Raw genomic sequence first — 19,560 nt, 5'->3', positions numbered from 1 at the left:
GAGCGGAGCAGGGAGCTTGTGACCGGCCCCGCGTCCGTTATTTACGTCACAAATATGATCTTTTTCAAACAGCATTTTTTCGTCTGCTTCTGACTCACAATGATTTGAATAAATAAATACTCAGAAATGCTATTTTAAGCATCATTTTCTTTATATTTGTCCTCCATCAACAGAAAAATGCCACAAGAACATGTTAAATACACCAAAAAAGGCCATTATCACTAGAGTGGGTCTTTAAATAGGCAGTGCGTTTTTAGTCTAAATGTGGGGCATAGATGTAATAAGATGAACTGATTTTACAGTTTCTTTATAGTAACCCATAAAAACCCAGACCCATTTTTCCTGAAAAATGTAATAATGTAAAAGACGTCACAAACTGACGGGTTAAAATGTGTTTTATGAGATAATTATTTCATCATTGAGCCCCAAATCAGTTAAACAATACACAAATAATAATAGTTATTGTTGGCATTTTTGCTAGAATTGTTGTTGTTTTCCTTGGCCTTCGGTCGGGTCATCTTGAAAGAGGTTGTGCTGGCAACCATGGCAACAGCTCCACCTAATCAAATGACAAGTGTGATGACACGCATGAACGGACCAATCGCGTGTCAGTGGGCGTGCCCTCAGTCCAAATTTTCCGCGGCGCGCCGCGGATCGAAACGCCGAGAATGAATATCCCAGTCTCAACCGGTTTCAGCCGGTCTGCAGTTGGAAGCATGAGCTTAGAGGAAGAGCACCCTTTCACGCCTTGAAACATCTCAGCTGTGCAACAGTGTGCACGAATAGAACCAGAAATAAAACGAGACTCTTTGAATTCGTTGTTATGACCCGGAACAGCGCTGTGACTCCGTGAATCTGTGTTGTTAGCTTAGCTTACCGTTTCATAGCCAGTCGACCTAAGTTCTCATTGACTTTTTATTTAGCATGCTAACCTGCTGTTAGCTTAGTGGGAGTCGGTTAGTGACATTACTCCGAAGGAAACGCTTTTAAAGTGAATGTGGAAACAGAGTTTAACTTCTGTTATTTTTTCTTTACAATTATAACCGGAAGTATCAATTATAAGAAAACGTTAAATTTGCTCTGGCTTATTAGTTGTCATCCGGGGAAGCTAGCATTAGCCTTTAGCTTTCGAATCTGCGGAGTAACGTAAACGCGTACCATGAGATAACGCAGAACAATTTTCCACGTATTTGGAGTTTTTTTTTAAATAATCATTTGATCTTCCGAGTTACATCAGCGACCCAATTCTTTTCACAAGCCCAGAGCACTAACCAGGTAAGTGAAGCCCGAGGACCGTCAACTTACCAAATATGGGCTAAAAATGTCGGTTTGTGTCAGTTACTGCAGTTTTTCTGCCTATCAGACAGACGGGAATGACATTTTGCTCCGGTTTATTCTTACTCTGAGTTTTTTTGATTGAACTGTGGGGATGCACGTTTGCCGCGTAGAGGCGTTCTTATTTATTTATTTATTTTTATTTTTTATCTTGCATGGCTGAAGAAAGTGACTTTACTCCCTGAACTGATCCAGGGACAGTTTAAAAACGGGAGAAACTCTACAAAATAAAACACCATGCCATCCAAACCACCACTTTCTGTTGTACTTTTTAAAGGGACAATTGTAAAGGTTTATGCGGAAATCTAAATTGCTCTTGGAGGGAATGGCTTTTTTTTTTTTTTTTTTTTGCAGATCAGAAAGTTCACATGTTTGACTGCACTCATGGATGCGCTGTTGCAGCATTTTATGCATCATTCCCAAACATAGTGACATTTATCATTCTGTATTGAGAAAAACAAACAAAGTCCATAGTTTTTAAGGTGTTGCATGCATTAGTTTTGGTTGAACCCCTTTATGCCGTCTGTGCAGGGATCTCTATGCCAGCAGAAATGACGATGTTGGCCGATCATCCAGCAAGACAGCTGCTGGACTTCACTCAGAGGTTGGACATCAACCTGCTGGACAACGTTGTCAACTCCATGCACCATGACATCGGATCCCAGGTGGGAACGGTTTCTTCTCTGGTTTTTGATTGTTCCTTTGAAGTACAAAACTGATGTGTGATGTTGTAACCATAGCAACGGGTGGCCCAAGAGGTGCTCACTAACCTGAAGGACCATCCGGATGCTTGGACGAGGGTGGACACCATCTTGGAGTTTTCTCAGAACATGAAAACCAAGGTAAGGCTGGAGGAAACCTGGATCCAGGCTTAAATAAGGTTTCGTTTGTTTGGGAAATGACCGTCAGAATTTTGCAGCACATTGAGTGTTAATTAGATCAGTACTTTTTCTGTTTTGCAACAGTTCTGGACTGCAAGGACCAGATTGTTTTTTTGTTTTTTTTAAATGTTGTGAAAAAAGATGACATCGCAAAAATGATGACATCACAACGGGCAAACCTTCAAAAAAAAAAAAAAGAATGGGGCCAAAATGGCTCATGGAGCTTAAAAATGTATACATTTCATAATCCACAAACAAAAAACACCTGTTGGGGGTATCCAAAGGAAGTCTGAAATTATTATGGGCCGGCTACAGGACCTACAGCATGGTGGCTTTTTTCACAATTTCCGACAAATTTTCGCACCGGCGATTTTTCACGAAGTTTCACCTGCACGCCTCCAGGTGGCGTCTACAACCACCTTTGAAATTTTGTTGACCTCAGGGAGAGGTCGCCATCTTGGAACTTTCCCAAAAAAAAATCACCGGTAGTACCGTCTACAAATTTCAACTCCTCCTAGGGATTTTGATCCATAACGTCATAACTCCTCGTGCATCATTGAATGCAGAAATGCTGGTTTTCAATGTTGTAGATCACATTTAGCGTGGCGAGCTTGCATTGCTCGCTCATTCTGTACTAAAATGTCAAAATTTAATATATGAATCCCTGCCTCAAGCTGAAAGAAAGGATATAATGTTGGTTTGTTGAATATGAACATATTAGTAATGTGGGCGTGGTTAATAAAATAAAACTCTGTTGCTAAGGAAATCCAAAAATTTACTTTTGCTGATTCTTCGAAGAATAACATAGACATCGTCGCTTCAAGGCAACAAAAAAATAAAATTGTTGCTATAGAGATAGAAGCTGCCTTTTTTTTAAATGAATTTGTCACGTGCAGCTTTGACCAGGGCGGCATAGCCAAAAGGAGGGGAGTGTGGGCATTTAGAAGCCGTTTAGCCAAAGAATTTATTGGAATTGTTCTATTAAACTGGTCTCACAGAAAACATGTTTTTTTTTTTTTTAAAGAGGAATATTTGTGTTCAAAGCATTAATTGCCTTTTCTTTTGTCCTGTCAGTACTATGCTCTGCAAATCCTGGAGACGGTCATCAAAACTCGCTGGAAGATTCTTCCCAGAAACCAATGTGAAGGTAAAACTACGGACATAAACCCCACAAGGGTCAATATTTCCGATCTACTTGGTTTCTGTAGTTTTTTTTCTATTTTCATTCTATTCCTTTTGCCTTTTCTTGGGCGGCTTTCAAAAGTTTTTTGTCATAAAACTGTAAATAAACAGTTCTTTTGCACATTCAGACTAAACCCTAAATGCTTTCAGGGATCAAGAAGTACGTCGTCGGGTTAATTATTAAGACTTCTTCAGAGCCTGGAAGCTTGGAGGTGAGCGGACAGTTTTAGGTGGTTCTCCGCCTTGTTTGTGGTGTTTCTCATGTCAGTTCTGCTTCAATCTTTGCTGTTTTTTTTCTCTCAAACTTTCAGACTGAGGGAGTTTACATTTCCAAACTCAACATGATCCTCGTGCAGGTAAGTGTCTATGTGAAGGAACGCTAACGGGAAGCAGGGATGTTGATGTCACAGCGCCTCTTCTGCTTTGAACTGGGTCAGATCCTGAAGCAGGAGTGGCCCAAACACTGGCCCACCTTCATCAGTGACATCGTGGGGGCGAGTCGGACGAGCGAGAGCCTCTGTCAGAACAACATGATCATCCTCAAACTGCTCAGCGAGGAGGTTTTTGACTTCTCCAGTGGCCAGATGACCCAGGTAAAGGCCAAGCACCTGAAAGACAGGTGAGTGAAGGAGGGAAAAATCCTAAAGTGAGGAGTTGGTTTGTTCATTTTTGTGTTACGTCAGTATAAATGAACACTGTCTGTATCTGGTAAACTGTAGATTAAAGGATTGTAACTTGGTTGACTATGGGGTGTGTTTTTTCAGATGCAAACTTTGAACCTTTAGTCGTATTTTGCACAACCTTGAGACTCTTAACTTCCATCTAGATGCTCTGTGATAATAGAAGAGTTATTGGAACTCATTAGACTACGATTTTTCAGTTACAGACAAGGAAATACAAATGAGCCTTTGATAACTTTCAATCAACCCTAACGAATTCAAATGTTTCTTTTAAGCCCAAACTGATGAACTGACTGTAAAACTGTTTCAAAAGCTCCGCCCTCTTCCGTTGTCTTTCAGCATGTGCAACGAGTTCTCCCAGATATTTCAGTTGTGCCAGTTTGTAATGGTAAGACATTTTGGGCGACGTGCTAAACACTCCTGACAAATATTTATCAATTCTCACATGTGGTCTTTTATTTTTTTCATGTCTAGGAAAACTCCCAGAATGCACCTCTGGTCCATGCAACTTTGGAGACTCTTCTCCGCTTTCTGAATTGGATTCCTTTAGGTTACATCTTTGAGACTAAATTGATCAACACGCTGGTCTACAAGGTAAAAAAAAAAAATACTGAGGAAAGTCATCGCTGAATCGTTACAGAATAGAAATGAAAAGTAAAATCAATGTAGGATTTTCTATTGATGCCAAAGTCAACTATTGCTGTCCTTTGAATTTACCTGTATGAACACACAGGTGACAGGATCTGTTCATTATGATCTATCGGGAAAAACTATCATCATATTCTTTTGCTGTGACGCGCATTGATTCCTCTTCACTCACCCGCTCTCCTCTGTTTCAGTTCTTGAATGTTCCCATGTTTCGAAACGTGACGCTGAAATGTCTGACGGAGATCGCCGGCGTGAGCGTTAACCAGTACGAGGAGCAGTTTGTCAGTCTGTTCACCCTCACTATGTGCCAGCTCAAACAGGTGCTCAGACATTTTCAACCTCAAACGCAACGAGAAAGCAATGATTTATCAGCAAAACCTTTTTTGAGTGAGCCAAAGTTATCACGCATGTGTTTTATTTTTATTTTTTTTTAGATGCTGCCGTTGAACACTAACATCAGAATGGCCTACGCAAACGGGAAGGACGACGAACAGAATTTCATCCAAAACCTCAGTTTGTTCCTTTGCACCTTCCTCAAAGAACACGGTCAACTCATCGAGAAAAGACACAACCTGCGCGAAACACTCATGGAGGTAGGCAGAAACCCCAAAGTCCCCCAAAACAAAAGAACGGAACCGTTTTCTGGTCAGGAAGGAAAGGAGTTCGGCTGCTGAACAAACCTGCTGGTTTCAGTCGGCGGCGTTTAGTCTGCCGCCTGTTTTCAAAGAGCCTGTCTATTCAGAAACTTCCTTTTAGGCTCTTTGGTCCATGATTACACCCCTGCACGGATGCACTTTAGGAAATAACGGTACCAGAGGACGGCTTGTGGCTCAGGTTTAGGAAAAGAAACTTTTTTACATTGTGTTCCTGCAGGAGAGGAACAGGGAATGCTGGATGTGGAGTGAGATTAAAAGTAGAAAATGAAAAAGGAAAAATACAAATGACTTAAAAATAAAGACAGTGATCTAAATAAGTGATAGTGCAACACAAATGATGAGCCTTTCTCTGCTTCTTGTAATTAGGACTCACTTGGTGCCAAACTGCTTTTATTATTATGCACCTTACATGTTCAGATCGGGTTTTAATGTTTAAATTTAAACCTACCTTTACAGACACTTCATTCCACATTGTCATTTGAATCTAATGAAGCCACTGAATATTTGAAAACAATTCTTCTTTTAACTTTTGCTCTAAGCTACAGTTTGCAGAGGAATGAGAATCAACGTAGGGTTGTTTTTTTTCCAGCCTCATCTGACCGTTTGTCTCGTCTCCAGGCTCTGCATTACATGCTGCTGGTATCAGAGGTGGAGGAGACGGAGATCTTTAAGATCTGTCTGGAGTACTGGAACCACTTGTCAGCAGAACTCTACAGAGAGAGTCCTTTCTCCACCTCCAGCACCCCACTACTGTCAGACGTGCCCCCACGCCGACACCTGTATCTGGCCGTCCTCTCACAGGTAGCAACACATTCATTTGACCCTTTCTTTGTTTTTCCCCTCCTCCATTTCTGTAGCACTTTTTCTTTTAATCACATTTCTAAGTGTGCTCTTGCCAAGTAAATAAACGTGTAGTTTTTCTTGTAGTTTCCTTTAATAAAGCAAACGGCTTTATTTGTCCCCTGACTGCTGCTGTAGGTCCGCCTGCTGATGGTGAGCCGCATGGCCAAACCAGAGGAGGTGCTGGTGGTGGAGAACGACCAGGGGGAGGTGGTCAGGGAGTTTATGAAGGATACAGACGCCATCAATCTGTACAAGAACATGAGGGAAACACTAGGTACATTTTTTTTAAGACCTTTTCAGAAGAAATGCACCTGCTTTGGGAAACGGGTGCATTTCGTGAGAAATACCACCCCGATCATCTTTTGATCTATTCCGAAATAATTCCCAGTGGTCTTTTAATTAGGATTTTGCAGTTTTTAGCTAAAATAAGCAAAACTGTTCCTGGACAAAGTTTCTGCAGAGCGGCAGGAGTTAATTAGAAATTAACCTCTGAGTTGTGGGCGGGACAGCTGGCACAGAGGAATCCCGCCCCCCTTCCCCTTCTCGCTCCTGAAAGCGTAGAGCAGGGAGCTTTTGGCCCGCCCAGCATGTTTTCTACGCCACAATGAGCGTTTTTTTTAACTGCTCCTGATTCACGACACTGAATAAAGAAAAACTGAGAAATGCACTTTTGAGCTTAAATGTCTTTATTAATGTCCTCCATCAGAAACATGTTAAAAACACCAAAAACTCCATTTGTAATGAGGTTTTATTAAATTATTGAACCACCACTATTTAATATTCTGTGATGTAGGCCTGAACAATAAATCGCAACTTTATCGTTATCGCGATAGCAAGCGGTGCAAAACACACACCGCAAAAGACGGCAAAAACTGCAATAAATGATTCCCTTTAATGTGCTAAAACAATCTTTTGGCAGTTTTAGGTATTTAAAAAATCAAATAAACCCTTTTATGCATTTGACCAATCAGATGGAGCCCTTTTATGTTAGACGCCCCCCCCATGTAGACGAGGGTCATTTGGAGTATAATTCAAGTTATATTGACTCTTATTTAAATTAAACTGTTGCAGTGAGATAGAATTGATGTTTTTGGTTGTTTTGCTATTTGTCCATGTATCGCAAGATATATCGTCAATACTGATCATTAATATCGCACATCGCAGGTTTTCCTCATGTCGTGCAGATCTATAGTGATGGCCGTGTCACGCTAACCATTTTCCTCATCCATCTCTGTGTCGCACAGTTTATTTGACCCATTTGGACTACGCCGACACCGAGCGCATCATGACGGAGAAGCTCCACAACCAGGTGAACGGCACCGAGTGGTCCTGGAAGAACCTCAACATGCTCTGCTGGGCCATCGGCTCCATCAGCGGCGCCATGCACGAGGAGGACGAGAAGAGGTTCCTGGTGACCGTCATCAAGGTGAGCCTCCTGGAGGAGAAATGGAAGCATTTTTCTTGTCTCCTTTTAGAGTTAACTGTTGGAATGTCTTTTGTTGTTGTTTTTGTTCAGGATCTTCTTGGCTTATGCGAGCAGAAAAGAGGCAAAGACAACAAAGCTATCATTGCCTCAAACATCATGTACATCGTGGGCCAATATCCGCGCTTCCTGCGAGCCCACTGGAAGTTCCTGAAGACCGTCGTCAACAAGCTGTTTGAGTTCATGCATGGTGAGTGAAGCAGAGATAACACCTCGTCCTGTCTGTCCATTTTTACTGAAAAAAGTTTTTTGTATGTGTGTGAAGAATTACACTAATTTCCGGACTATACAGCACACCTGATTATAAGCCGCACCCATTACATTTTATAAAGGGTAAACCATTCTGTACATACATAAGTCGCATGTGCCCCTTTGATACATGTGCTGTAGAATGAGGATGTGTATGTGCTGAAACCGCGTGCTGTGTGTGTAAGAAAGTGGGCAGAGCTCGTGCAGCGCAAGAGGGAGCGCTGTCACTCCTATTGCTCTGCTCCAGCTCCTTCCTCCTACACATACTCATTCTACAACACCTATATAGTTAGTTCATTGGATAGATAGTTAGTTGTTACTGTTATTTGTTAAGAAAGAATACTGTGTTGTAATTATTACTTGTACCGGTATCCATTTGCGACGCGCTGGGGGATTTTGTGTTGACACCACAACTCCTTCTGCTTCATCACCGCGGTGATCAAAAATCCCACACCGTCACAGCTCTATTCCAAACAGTGCCTGTGACACGGAAGTAACACAGCAGCAATATGGTAGTAAGAGCACTAACAGGGCTGCTTAAAAAAAACATACCGGTAAAAGTCACTGAGAGAGAAAAAAAAAGTCCTTGAGAGCAGCAGTAACTTATAGGCGTGCGCCTCCTGTGCACTGAAGCCATGGAAGTCTTCCTCCTTGGGGTCGGGATTGGAACAACGTCAGTTATTCTTCGCCACGCTCTCTGTGTCTCCTTCGTTGTCGCTGTCAGTTTTTCACTCTCACCCTGAGGTAAATCCTCTCCTGAGCTTGCGATGTCCTCTCCGTCACGCAGCAGACCGGCTTTTCCAAACCCCTTGGTGATGGTGGATTTTTTCACACTGCTTTTAACTTGAAAGCTGCGTCATCTGCATTTCTTCTTGCATTTTCCATGATGAGTGTCTGTTCGTGCTATTCATTCACAAAGCAGGAATTTACATTAAACTTGCGTCTTCCCCGACACACATATACTGTATTCCTTCTGTCTCACTCTGACCCTGTCTGCTCGAGCGGCCGTTAGAAAAAATGCATAAATTAGCCGCATCATTGAATAAGCCGCAGGGTTGAACGCGTCTGACAAAAGTAACGGCTTATAATCCGGAAATACGGTAGTCAAATGAAGCTGAAATAAAAAGGAACTGGTTGAAGGAGCTTTCCCACATCGACTCCCTTTTACTCCAGTTTTTCTGAATTAAGTGAAGCTCCTGTTTGTGAGAAATGATTCACAGACCAGTGATTCACAGATAGAACCACAGCTTTTACTATTTATTACATGTTTGCTGTTTGTCTTTTTAGCCCATGTATGAGGTCAGAGTCAACAAAACACAACAGATGAAAACGCATAGATTCAGAGCATTTATCACCTTTAACAACGCCGAACTGAAACGTTTTTCTGTCAACTTCCTGATTAACTTCAACAGTAACCAAAACATAAACATCACTTTCTTCCTCATTTTCAAAGCCTGCCTAACTCGACCAGGTTTAAGAGACGACGCTGGACGCTGGACAGCTCCACTCGTTTCACTTCTTTTATTGTCCACCAAGAACAGATGAGAGCTTGATAACCTTAAAATGAACAGAATAGGATTAAACAGATATCAGAAATGTTTATTAAGAGAATACTGAGAATACTCTGAAAGGGCGGGGCCGCGTACAGCGGGGAGACGTGCCTCACCAGCGCCTCCACAGATGGAACCTCGCCGACACAGCAGGCGCTTGTTGCCTCGTAGATATTATTCCCCCAGCAGAAAAAAACACACTAGCAACAACTGGTAAAACATTATTGGCATCAGAAAAAACCTTTTGATGAACATTTAACAGGCGCCTCCCGGCTTCTCCACCATGCTAGCAGACGGACACACGAAGTCACATCATGAGATTTTCACAATGTTCTTAACTTTATACTTATTAGAATTTTTGTACATGTAAAAATTGTTTTTTCAGAACTTATTTCAGTAAAATGAACTCCAGTCTAATTTTTTTCTACTACAAAATACACACTCGATAGTTTAGAGAAGTTTAGAACCTTCCGGTGACACATTTGATTTCTTTAGTGTTTGTACTTATGGTTTTTTTTTTTTTTTTTAACGAGACTCTAGTATGAATCGGTACCCGTTTTTTCAGGAAGAGATTGCAAATATCAGAGTATTCTGACCTCATTGCAGCCATAATGAGAACACAGACGTACCTGATCCTGAGAAGTGAAGCCCAAACTCTATCTGGTCATGTTCGTCTGGTTAAAATTGCACACTAAAAGGTTTTGTTTTGGCATGCAGAGACCCACGACGGCGTGCAGGACATGGCGTGCGACACCTTCATCAAGATCGCCCAGAAATGCCGGCGGCATTTTGTCCAGGTCCAGGTGGGAGAAGTGATGCCCTTCATCGACGAGATCCTGAACAACATCAACACCATCATTTGTGACCTGCAGCCTCAGCAGGTGAGCATCGTCTTCTGCGCTCCTCTGGTGTTTGATCGTCCGTGCTGGGCGGGGTTTCAAGTCCTTTTATTGTCTCCAGGTTCACACGTTTTACGAGGCAGTGGGCTACATGATTGGAGCTCAGACTGACCTGTCGGTTCAAGAGCTGCTGATAGAGAAGTACATGCTGCTGCCCAACCAGGTGTGGGACAGCATCATCCAGCAGGCTACAAAGGTAAGAGAGCCTGACGGATCCCTCCTCGTCTAACCTGTCAGAGTGGAGTTCCATTCCTCTGAAGCTTGTGTTTGTTGTGCAACGCATGTGCAGAACGTGGACATCCTGAAGGATGCAGAGACGGTGCGCCAGCTCGGCAGCATCCTCAAGACAAACGTCAGAGCCTGCAAAGCTGTTGGTCATCCCTTCGTCGCCCAGCTGGGGCGCATCTACCTGGACATGCTCAACGTCTACAAATGTCTGAGTGAAAACATCTCCTCTGCCGTCCAGAGCAACGGTGAGAGCGGTGGTCAAGACCGTCAGACGCGTTGAAACATTACTGCCAAAAAAGTGTAGCTTTACCTTCACGAGCCTTTAAATACTTAGATTAGTGGATGTTTGACGTTATGATGCAGATTGAAGGAGGCGCCGCATAAAAAAGCTGATTCTGGGAGTGATGGAAGGCGGAGAACGTTTACAGGCGTTGCTGTTCACCTCCTCCGTCTTATTCGTGGCTGTATTTAGAGGATCTAACCAAGACTGAACTACGTGAAAAAGAGAAAAGATGCAGAAAGAAGTGAAGTGAAGTTTAGTGGAGATGAGCCAAGAGGGAGCGACCCTTTTCCAAGGAAAAGATTTGCTGGATGATGTGTGACTTATACCCAGGATACAAGAAGATTTTTACTCATTTAAACTGGTGTAGATCTATTTGAAGAAAAGTGAAGAAGCCAAAGCTTTACAGGATTCTTGACGTGTGGAAGAAATGTTTAACCCTTCACTCTGTATGTCATCAAAACATTCACCACGTTCCGTTTCATCCGGGATCGCTGCGGAATTTCAGCATCGCCTTAAACCAGGGTTCGACATCCTGCAGCTCTTTGATCCCTTTGCTGTGGTTTTGTAAAATAACTACTGTTTTCTACGATTTCTGTGGTGCCTTTAAACCGTCGGGATGTGTGAGCGGGCATGAGGAAGGGCGCTGTGTGAACGCACGCTCCCAAGCTCCCCTGTGCTGACGACTCCGGTCGGCAAGCAGTAAACGGAAAAAGTTCGCAAAAATGATTTTTAAAAACAAAACAAAAAAAACTAACAGACTGAATATTGGGTTTAAAAAAAAATCTAAATGTAGACATTTTCTAAGTAAAGTTCTGTGTGACTATCGACCTGCGTCACCGCCACGACCCCCGCCGGCGTGTAATCCCAACAATTTTACTGCCCAGGTAAGACAGTGATAAAGAATTTTGAGAATTTCCTGAAGAAACGGCACCTGGGCAGATTTGTCAGCTTTCAACGACTTTGTCAGTATGATTTATGTGTAAAGAGGAATAAGCAAACAAAGTCTCAAATGTGGCGAGACATCACAGAATAAACACGCCGCTTTTGCCTAAAAACATCCTGATCCAGATGAGAAAATTGTCTGTTGACAAAAATCTATTGGAGAAGCGGATTAACTGCTTGTTAATCACAACATATGTTAGTTTTGTGGTCACTCTGGAAATAATTCTCATGAGAACCCATTAAATGACAGAGGAGACAAATAAACAACAACTATCTCTTCGGGAAACTGATCCAAACGGCTCTTTTGGTGGTAAAAGTTGCCGACTCCTGCCTTGTGCTGATTAAATACAAATTCTTTTTTTTAAATTTAGATAGAATTGGAAGTAAATTCAGACATGAAGGGGATAAATTGTTGAACTAGACAACAGCAAGATGTTCTGCTGCGTGTATAATTTTGATAATTTTTAGAAAACAATTTTTCGAGGTATTTAGTTTTAGTTCTATAAAATGGATTTAGATCAAAGAATTGAAATGCTATGATTTAATAGTTGCAGAATATTATTACTGTCTTTGTTTGACTCATCGATGGGCAAAATGCAAAACGTCCAACCTGCACATCTTTAGATTTAAGTTTTTTCATTAAATTGTGAGAACGAGGATAACTCCACTTTTTAAGTGAACCTGAAAGAAAATCCTGCCATAAAAGTTAGAAGACAAACCTCCTATCAGCAGTGACTGGAATATTTTAAAAATGTTTCTTGTTTCCTAAAAAAAAAAAGGGATATATTTTATATAGTTGGTTTTGTATTTTGGCCATTGCCATGTTAAAAAAAAAAACAAAACATGAACACGGTTCCCTCGCTATAACACAGTTCAACTTTTGCGATCTCTCTGTTATTTCTTTATTTGAGTTTTTCTTTTTTCTTTTTAAACAGAGCATTGCGCTCATTTCTTTGACTGGCTGTAGACTTTGCCAATCAATGTCTTCCGTGTTGCAGATCCTTTAAAGGATACGCCTAGCCAGATCTACCGTACAAATATTTTCAATCGCGATCAGATCCTTTTCATTCTAAAAATCCTGGACCTATTTTTCAATGAAGGTCTGAATTTTAAGAGTTTAAACAAGAGAGAAAATTCTCAAAATGTTAATGTATGTCTGAGAAAAGTCTATAAAATGTGTAGTGAAGAGTTGTACAGCCTGAAAACATCTAGACTTATTGCAAAAATGAAAGCTGACTACTTCACCAGTTAATTTAACAGATAAACGAGGGAACACTGTAGCCTTCGGCCATTCGGTAAATCTTTCTCTTCTTCAGTCCGGTTTCTAAAGTCAGTTTTTCTTTGTTTCTGTGTGCCGGACAGAGTTTTTGACAGACATTTGATCTTTTCTGCCCCGCAGGCGAGATGGTGACGAAGCAGCCGCTGATCAGGAGCATGCGGACGGTGAAGAGGGAGACCCTGAAGCTGATTTCAGGCTGGGTCAGTCGCTCCAATGACCCACAGATGGTGAGCTCATCCTGCCTTCTGCTTTGCCTTTGATGTTTTGGGAAAGTCCTCTATAATGTGCTCAAACTTTAGCGTCGTTCTTGACTGTATGGTTGTTCGGAGTGAGATCACTGTCTGTTCCAGAAACTCGTGAACAAACGATCAGATTCTCCTCCATGTTTGTATTAGACTCCAACTGATGACATCATCAACACGTAATGAGCGTTGACTGTATGAGAACTGGACAGGAAGGACCTGCTAGACGTCTCTAGAGAAACAGCTGTTACTTATTCTATTAGTCAGAATAACCATTCTTGCTCTCTTTCTTTAATATGTTCTTGATAAGTTTTTTCTGATACGTTTAAAACTTATAGCCCGCTTTCTAGTGGTAGGGCTGTGGACTTCCAATGAGCTCACTTCTGATTGGTGTGAGTGGTTTCCATGGAAACAATGACTCAGACCGATTGGGACCAATCACTTCTTTACCGACGACATCTGGCTTTAACATGGCGGCGTCCGTATTGCGAAATGATGGCGCCTGTATTGACGTCGCTCGGTTGGAGTTGGAAGTGAGCCGTTTTATGGGTGACATCAGTTTCAGTTTAGTTTATTTCAAACACAAAACAAATGAGAAAGTCAACACTCAGTGGTTTAAAAGACATAAAAGGAGTGGGTTGAAGAGAAAATCTTGTCTGCTCCCACCCCTTTTTACAAAACCTTATGATGTGCGTATTCAATACGCGTATTACTATTTACAGATAGTTACAAGACATTCACAGTACAATTCTGCATGGCAACTGTGCTAAAGTGACATTTTTTGTTTAAGCGTTTCTGGCCTTATACAGTTCCAATAGTGACTTCTTGTGGTATTTTTTGAATATTTGTAAACTTTTGCTTTGTTTTAAACCTTCATCCAATCCATTCCATAGATCTACACCACAATTAGACACATTTTCTTTTTTGTTGTTCGTATGCACTGCTTTTTGAAATTCAGTTTTTTTCTTAGATTGTAACTCCCGTCTCTGTCTTTGAACATTTGCTGTAAGTTTATTGGAAGTAAGTTGTATCTGGCTTTGTACATGACGAGAGCTGTTTTTCAGTTTCACTAAATCCCATAATTTTAATTAACCCGACATCATGCTCACTCCAGTTCTTATATAGTCAATGTTCACAGGTCAAAGCAGAATTCCTGCAAATTCTTCGGCAAAGTTCCGATATTTTATCTCTAGAAACATCGATGCACAAAACGCGCTGCTGCCTTGCCGTGCCCGTTTCGTTTAAAACCTCTGACCTAGTATTGAGACTGGCCGCCGCTGACCCACGAATTGCGTTTTGGTGTGAACAGCTCAGTATCACAAACTGTTATTTACAAATGGACTTCAGCAACGACAGAGTCTCATTCTAGTGTTTATAAAAAATTAAAAGAAATGCTGTGCTTGTTTCTACACTGAGACTCAGTTGAAACCGTGTCATGTTGAGTAGGTGGCGGAGAACTTCGTGCCGCCGCTTCTGGAGGCCGTGCTCATCGATTACCAAAGGAACGTCCCCGCTGCCAGGGAGCCTGAGGTCCTGAGCACCATGGCAACCATCGTCAACAAGCTGGGAGTACACATCACCGGCGAAATCCCCAAGATCTTTGATGCGGTTTTTGAGTGCACTTTGAACATGATCAACAAGGTACGTCTGCGTCAGACCGGACCAGAGCACCTGGAAAATAATTAGGCTTACTTCAATAAAGTTCATAGTGTCTGTATTATGAACTGACTTCTTAGGTTCTTCTGTTATCAGACACGAGTGTGGTTTTTCACATACCTGGGGGCTCGTCCCGGACGAGCCCCCAGGTATGTGAAAAACCACAACCGTGTCTGATAACAGAAAAACCTAAGAGGTCAAGAATTTGGCTCTTTGAATCTATGTGCGCTCAAACTTCCTCCTCTTTTGTTCCCACATGATCAGGACTTTGAAGAATTCCCGGAGCACAGAACTCATTTCTTCTACCTTCTTCAAGCCGCCACCTCCCAGTGCTTCCCAGCTTTCCTGGCCATTGCTCCAGCACAGTTTAAACTCATTCTGGACTCCATTATCTGGGCTTTTAAGCACACCATGAGGAATGTGGCTGACACAGGTGTGGTGACAGACTGAGAGGCTCTCGGTTATTTATTTTTTTTATCATTTTTTTGGTCAATCAGACGTTCAGATGGTTACAGCTCAAATCTCTACCAATACTTTGCGCAGGTCTGCAGATCCTCTACACACTCCTTCAGAACGTGTCTGCAGAAGAGGCGGCGGCACAGAGCTTCTACCAGACATACTTCTGCGACATCCTGCAGCACATCTTCTCCGTGGTCACCGACACATCTCACACTGCAGGTCAGCAAACACGCCACGGATCTTCTGGCTGCACGATGCTAAAGTTGCTTTTCATTGGAGTTTCTCCCAATCAATTTTGATGTTTTTTTTTTTTTCTGGTATTCAGGTCTAACCATGCACGCCACCATCTTGGCCTACATGTTTAACCTAGTTGAGGAAAACAAAGTCAGCGTGGCTCTGAGCACCACCCATCCCACCAACAACTTACTGCATGTCAGGGAGTACGTCGCCAATCTGCTGAAAATGGCCTTCCCACACTTACAAGAGTAAGTAGACTTAGGACTTCTTATTCCATTTATACTGCAGTTAAAGTCCCACTACCATCATTTTTAGATCTATTTCCAAAGTTGTCTTTTGATAATAATAATGCTGCTAAAGACAGTTTCTGCAGTACAGTAAACCCTTGTTTTTCGCGGGGGTTACGTTCCAAAAAGAACCCGTGATAGGCAAAATCCGTGAAGTAGAAACCTCTATTTTTTTTTTTACAATTATTGAACAATTAAATACTACATTATACATTGAAAAGAAAGAACAAACCATTTTACAGGCTCAAGCATTTGTTTCACAAATAAAAGTACTTTAGAAACGATTAACTTCTGTACTGTACTGTCAAATAATTTTAATCATCAATGTGAACAGAAGGCTTCAAATTGCGGAGATTAGCCCCGCCCACCGCGACCCGAGTAATTGGATTAAACGGGAGAAAATTTAAAATCATTATGAAAAAAATACAAAGTACAATTGGACAAATAGTGACTCAGCTGTATTTCACTGCTCTTCAGACTGAGCCGCTGCATCCTGACTCCGCTCTGCAGTGTTTTCTTCTTTTGAAGCCCGCGGTGCAGCTGTGTTTGTTCGGGAGAAAAACACAGTGATAGACAGTTGTTGTTGTCGCTCTTTTTCTATGGGTTTTAGAGAAACTCCAAATTGCAAGAGAATTTGCACGTACGTAATGTAAATTTGGCAAGCTGATTTACGTACGTGTACATATTAAACTGCAACGTTATTGACGCACAGGTAGAGAAGAAGCGGAGTGAGTTTTTAGCCAATCAGAATGCAGAACACAATGCAGGATGCAAATCCGTGAAGTAGCGAGACCGTGAAAAGTAAACCGTGTTATAGCGAGGGACCACTGTAGTTCATCACATATGTACCTCTGAGTTCTGGGCGGGACCATTGGTGAGAAGCAACCCCCCCCCTCCCATCACCCATCTGTTTACACACGCTCTCCCGCTAGCCTACAGCCCCTAACAACCCCAACCCAGCTTTGGCAGCGCAACCAAAATTGTGCGCAGTATCGGAGCCGTGCAGTTTTGAGCCAGATTCCCGCTCAGATGAGGAAAACGGAGACGTCCATGGATCTAGTCATCTACAAGTGAATGCATCAGAATGGAGCAGAGCTTTGTGGCCCGCCCAGCGCATTTTCTGTCACACAAATATTTTTTTGTCTTCTTCCCAACAATTTGAATAATGAAATACTCAGAAATGCCACCTTGAGCTTAGTTTTCCTAATAAATTTCTGAGGTTTTAGATGCTTTTCATGTTTATTTTTAAACTGGAACTAGTCTGAATCAAAATGAGTTTAGATACTAACCTTGAGCACCTTAGCTAATTTAGCTCCAGTGTTTACATTCTTTTGACTTCAGTGACTCTTTAACTTTTTAATGCATCAATGCAATTCTGCGGATTATGAAGCAGAGAAAAGCAGCGTTGCGCTGATATGCAACACTTTGTTAGCAATATTGGTGCAAAGCTGATATGAAGCCGCTTTTCTACGCGGCAGTCAGCTGATTCACGTTGAAGAGTTACGGCTTGTCAAAGAGCGATTGTTACATAGGTGTCACCCTGGCGACAACACCGGCCGAGCAGAGCAGTGGGCTTCCTGGAACAAACGTCTGCTTTTCTCTTGTCTTTCAGCGCCCAGGTGAAAGTCTTTGTCACGGGCCTGTCCAGCCTAAACCAGGACATCCCAGCCTTTAAGGAGCACCTGAGGGACTTCCTCGTGCAGATCAAGGTGAGTGACCACAGGTCCTGAAACCCGATCCAGCCCCCTGGATGAGGCAGTCTTGTGTGCGACGTACAGAGTTTTAGTAGAACAGTCATTGGGATTGGAAGCTGAAGACCCAGACACGTTGCACGGCTCACCGTTAGGTATGGGTGCCGTTTGGACTTGATCTTATCCGGCACCAAGCCAGTACCATTGAAACGGTTCTGGTGCCTAAAGGTGCACAAACCTGGGCTTCAGAAATGAAAAAAAAAAACACTATTGTTTCCATAAACGTTGAAGGATGACCAAACGGCATGAAACGGAGTGAAAAGAGAGCGCTTGAATGTGCCTAAGATGATTTATTTCCTTCTTTCTTTGGTCTGCGCCGCATCTCCGTTTTCACACACCCTTTAGTCAACTTGCATTTCACCGCTCATCGCCACGACAACTATTTTTTAAATTTTTTTAAGCGTTGTAAACACCACTCTAATCCATCGTGTCGCCAAGTCTGTTGCTGTGAAGTACAGCCAAGCTTTTTCTCGCTTTGCCTGACTGAAGCTCCGCCCCAAATAAAAGTGTTGCGCAGATCCAAAGTGAAGCACAGAAATCCGCCTTTTTTATGGTACAGATAGTACGGCGTTAGCTATACAAATTTGGCACAATTTCGGTACTCATCCCTATTCATCCCAAACTTGAATGCTGATGATCTGACAAAGAAAGCTTTTATTTTAATCTGCAAAGGGAAAAAATCTACAGCCTTTGAGATGATGTGGAAGCCGAGCGCTGACGCCTTTCCCTCTGTGTGGGAGTGGAGTCTGCTGAATCTCCGGGTTTTTTAAACTCGACGTGAGCGCTGCTAAAACTCTCTCCCTGTGTGGTCCTGCAGGAGTTTGCCGGTGAGGACACAACAGATCTCTTCCTTGAAGAGAGAGAAGCAGTTCTTCGCCAAGCCCAGGAGGAGAAACACAAGCTCCAGTTGTCTGTTCCCGGCATCCTCAACCCCCACGAGCTGCCGGAGGAGATGTGTGACTAAAACAGGCGCAGCCGGCAAAGAACGACGCAACGTCACCTCCCGCCATTTGCTTTTACCGATCCCCCTCCACTAGATTTAAACGTGTGCCATTGTGGGTGATGGCGAAGAGGAGTTTGGGTTACTGGACAGTTTCAAAAAAACTTTGACCAAATAAATGTTGATATGTACATGAGGATCAGCCCATCCCATTTTCCCTTAAATGGAGTTTTTGTTTGTTTTATCTTATTTTACACGAAACTTTGAGTAAATGTTTTTTTTTCAAAGTCTTGTCGTTTCTTTTGCTGTTAAAGCTTCATGTCCGTCTTGTTATTTCACATGTGCGTAAAGATCGAAGAATAAAAAGGTTATTTTTTAATCCCTCCTTGCTCAGTTTATCTCCTCTTCCACGTGTTAATATGTAAATTAAAATCCTGAACGTTTGCTCTGGTTTCAGAGGTGCCAAGTTGACTGTACAGAATGAATGTGATGCTTTAGGATGACAGATTTGTACTACCTTGATTTTTCTGTCTGGTTGTTTTTTCACCTTCTTTTGCTCTGAATTTGTCAGTTGGCTTGTTTTACTTTTGGTTGAAAAGGAAAGTTGTGTGCAAAGTATTCTGACTGTAAAGCTGAGTATTCTGACTATAAAAGTGGCTATTTTTACAAAGAACGGCTTCACTGTTATTTGTTGCAGATAACACCAAGTATAAATTTTGCATAATTTAAACATGTGCATGTTCATTCACACAAAGGAGTTTGGTTCTTGCTGAGTCCTTTACAATATTTGATCATATTTTTACTTTAAGTTTATTTTCAAAAATCTCAATGTAAGTCAAAAAAGAAAATA

General features: G+C 42.1%; 2 protein-coding genes across 3 annotated transcripts in view; one reads left to right on the top strand and one right to left on the bottom strand.

Annotated features, from left to right (window-relative positions):
* The window catches only part of LOC101174245 (protocadherin Fat 4), a 242,581-nt gene that overhangs the window by 151,979 nt on the left and 71,042 nt on the right, over nt 1–19,560 (bottom strand). The window lies entirely within an intron of this gene.
* On the top strand, nt 591–19,383 carry xpo1a (exportin 1 (CRM1 homolog, yeast) a). Its single transcript, XM_023954487.2, has 25 exons — nt 591–1,275; nt 1,867–2,000; nt 2,076–2,177; nt 3,291–3,363; nt 3,549–3,610; nt 3,710–3,754; nt 3,836–4,017; nt 4,418–4,466; nt 4,553–4,672; nt 4,918–5,046; nt 5,161–5,319; nt 6,001–6,183; nt 6,361–6,499; nt 7,470–7,651; nt 7,742–7,898; nt 10,225–10,388; nt 10,468–10,602; nt 10,696–10,879; nt 13,259–13,365; nt 14,827–15,021; nt 15,301–15,469; nt 15,580–15,714; nt 15,821–15,980; nt 17,632–17,728; nt 18,588–19,383. Exons 2-25 carry the CDS (start codon nt 1,875–1,877, stop codon nt 18,732–18,734), a joined length of 3,201 nt encoding a protein of 1,066 aa, XP_023810255.1. The 5' UTR covers nt 591–1,275; nt 1,867–1,874; the 3' UTR covers nt 18,735–19,383.

The sequence above is a fragment of the Oryzias latipes genome, chromosome 1 (assembly GCF_053564925.1).
Source record: "Oryzias latipes strain Hd-rR chromosome 1, Olatipes_Hd-rR_3.1".
NCBI lineage: Eukaryota > Metazoa > Chordata > Actinopteri > Beloniformes > Adrianichthyidae > Oryzias > Oryzias latipes.
Note: the sequence above shows the minus strand (reverse complement) of the source record. Positions and strands in the feature narration are given on the sequence as shown.

Bases quoted from the DNA above. Each gene is read 5' to 3' on its own strand.
- xpo1a (XM_023954487.2), top strand. From the start codon at position 1,875: ATGCCAGCAGAAATGACGATGTTGGCCGATCATCCAGCAAGACAGCTG. The intron at 4,673-4,917 runs GTAAAAAAAAAA...CCTCTGTTTCAG, and splicing joins TCAACACGCTGGTCTACAAG to TTCTTGAATGTTCCCATGTT. The intron at 15,022-15,300 runs GTACGTCTGCGT...CCACATGATCAG, and splicing joins CTTTGAACATGATCAACAAG to GACTTTGAAGAATTCCCGGA.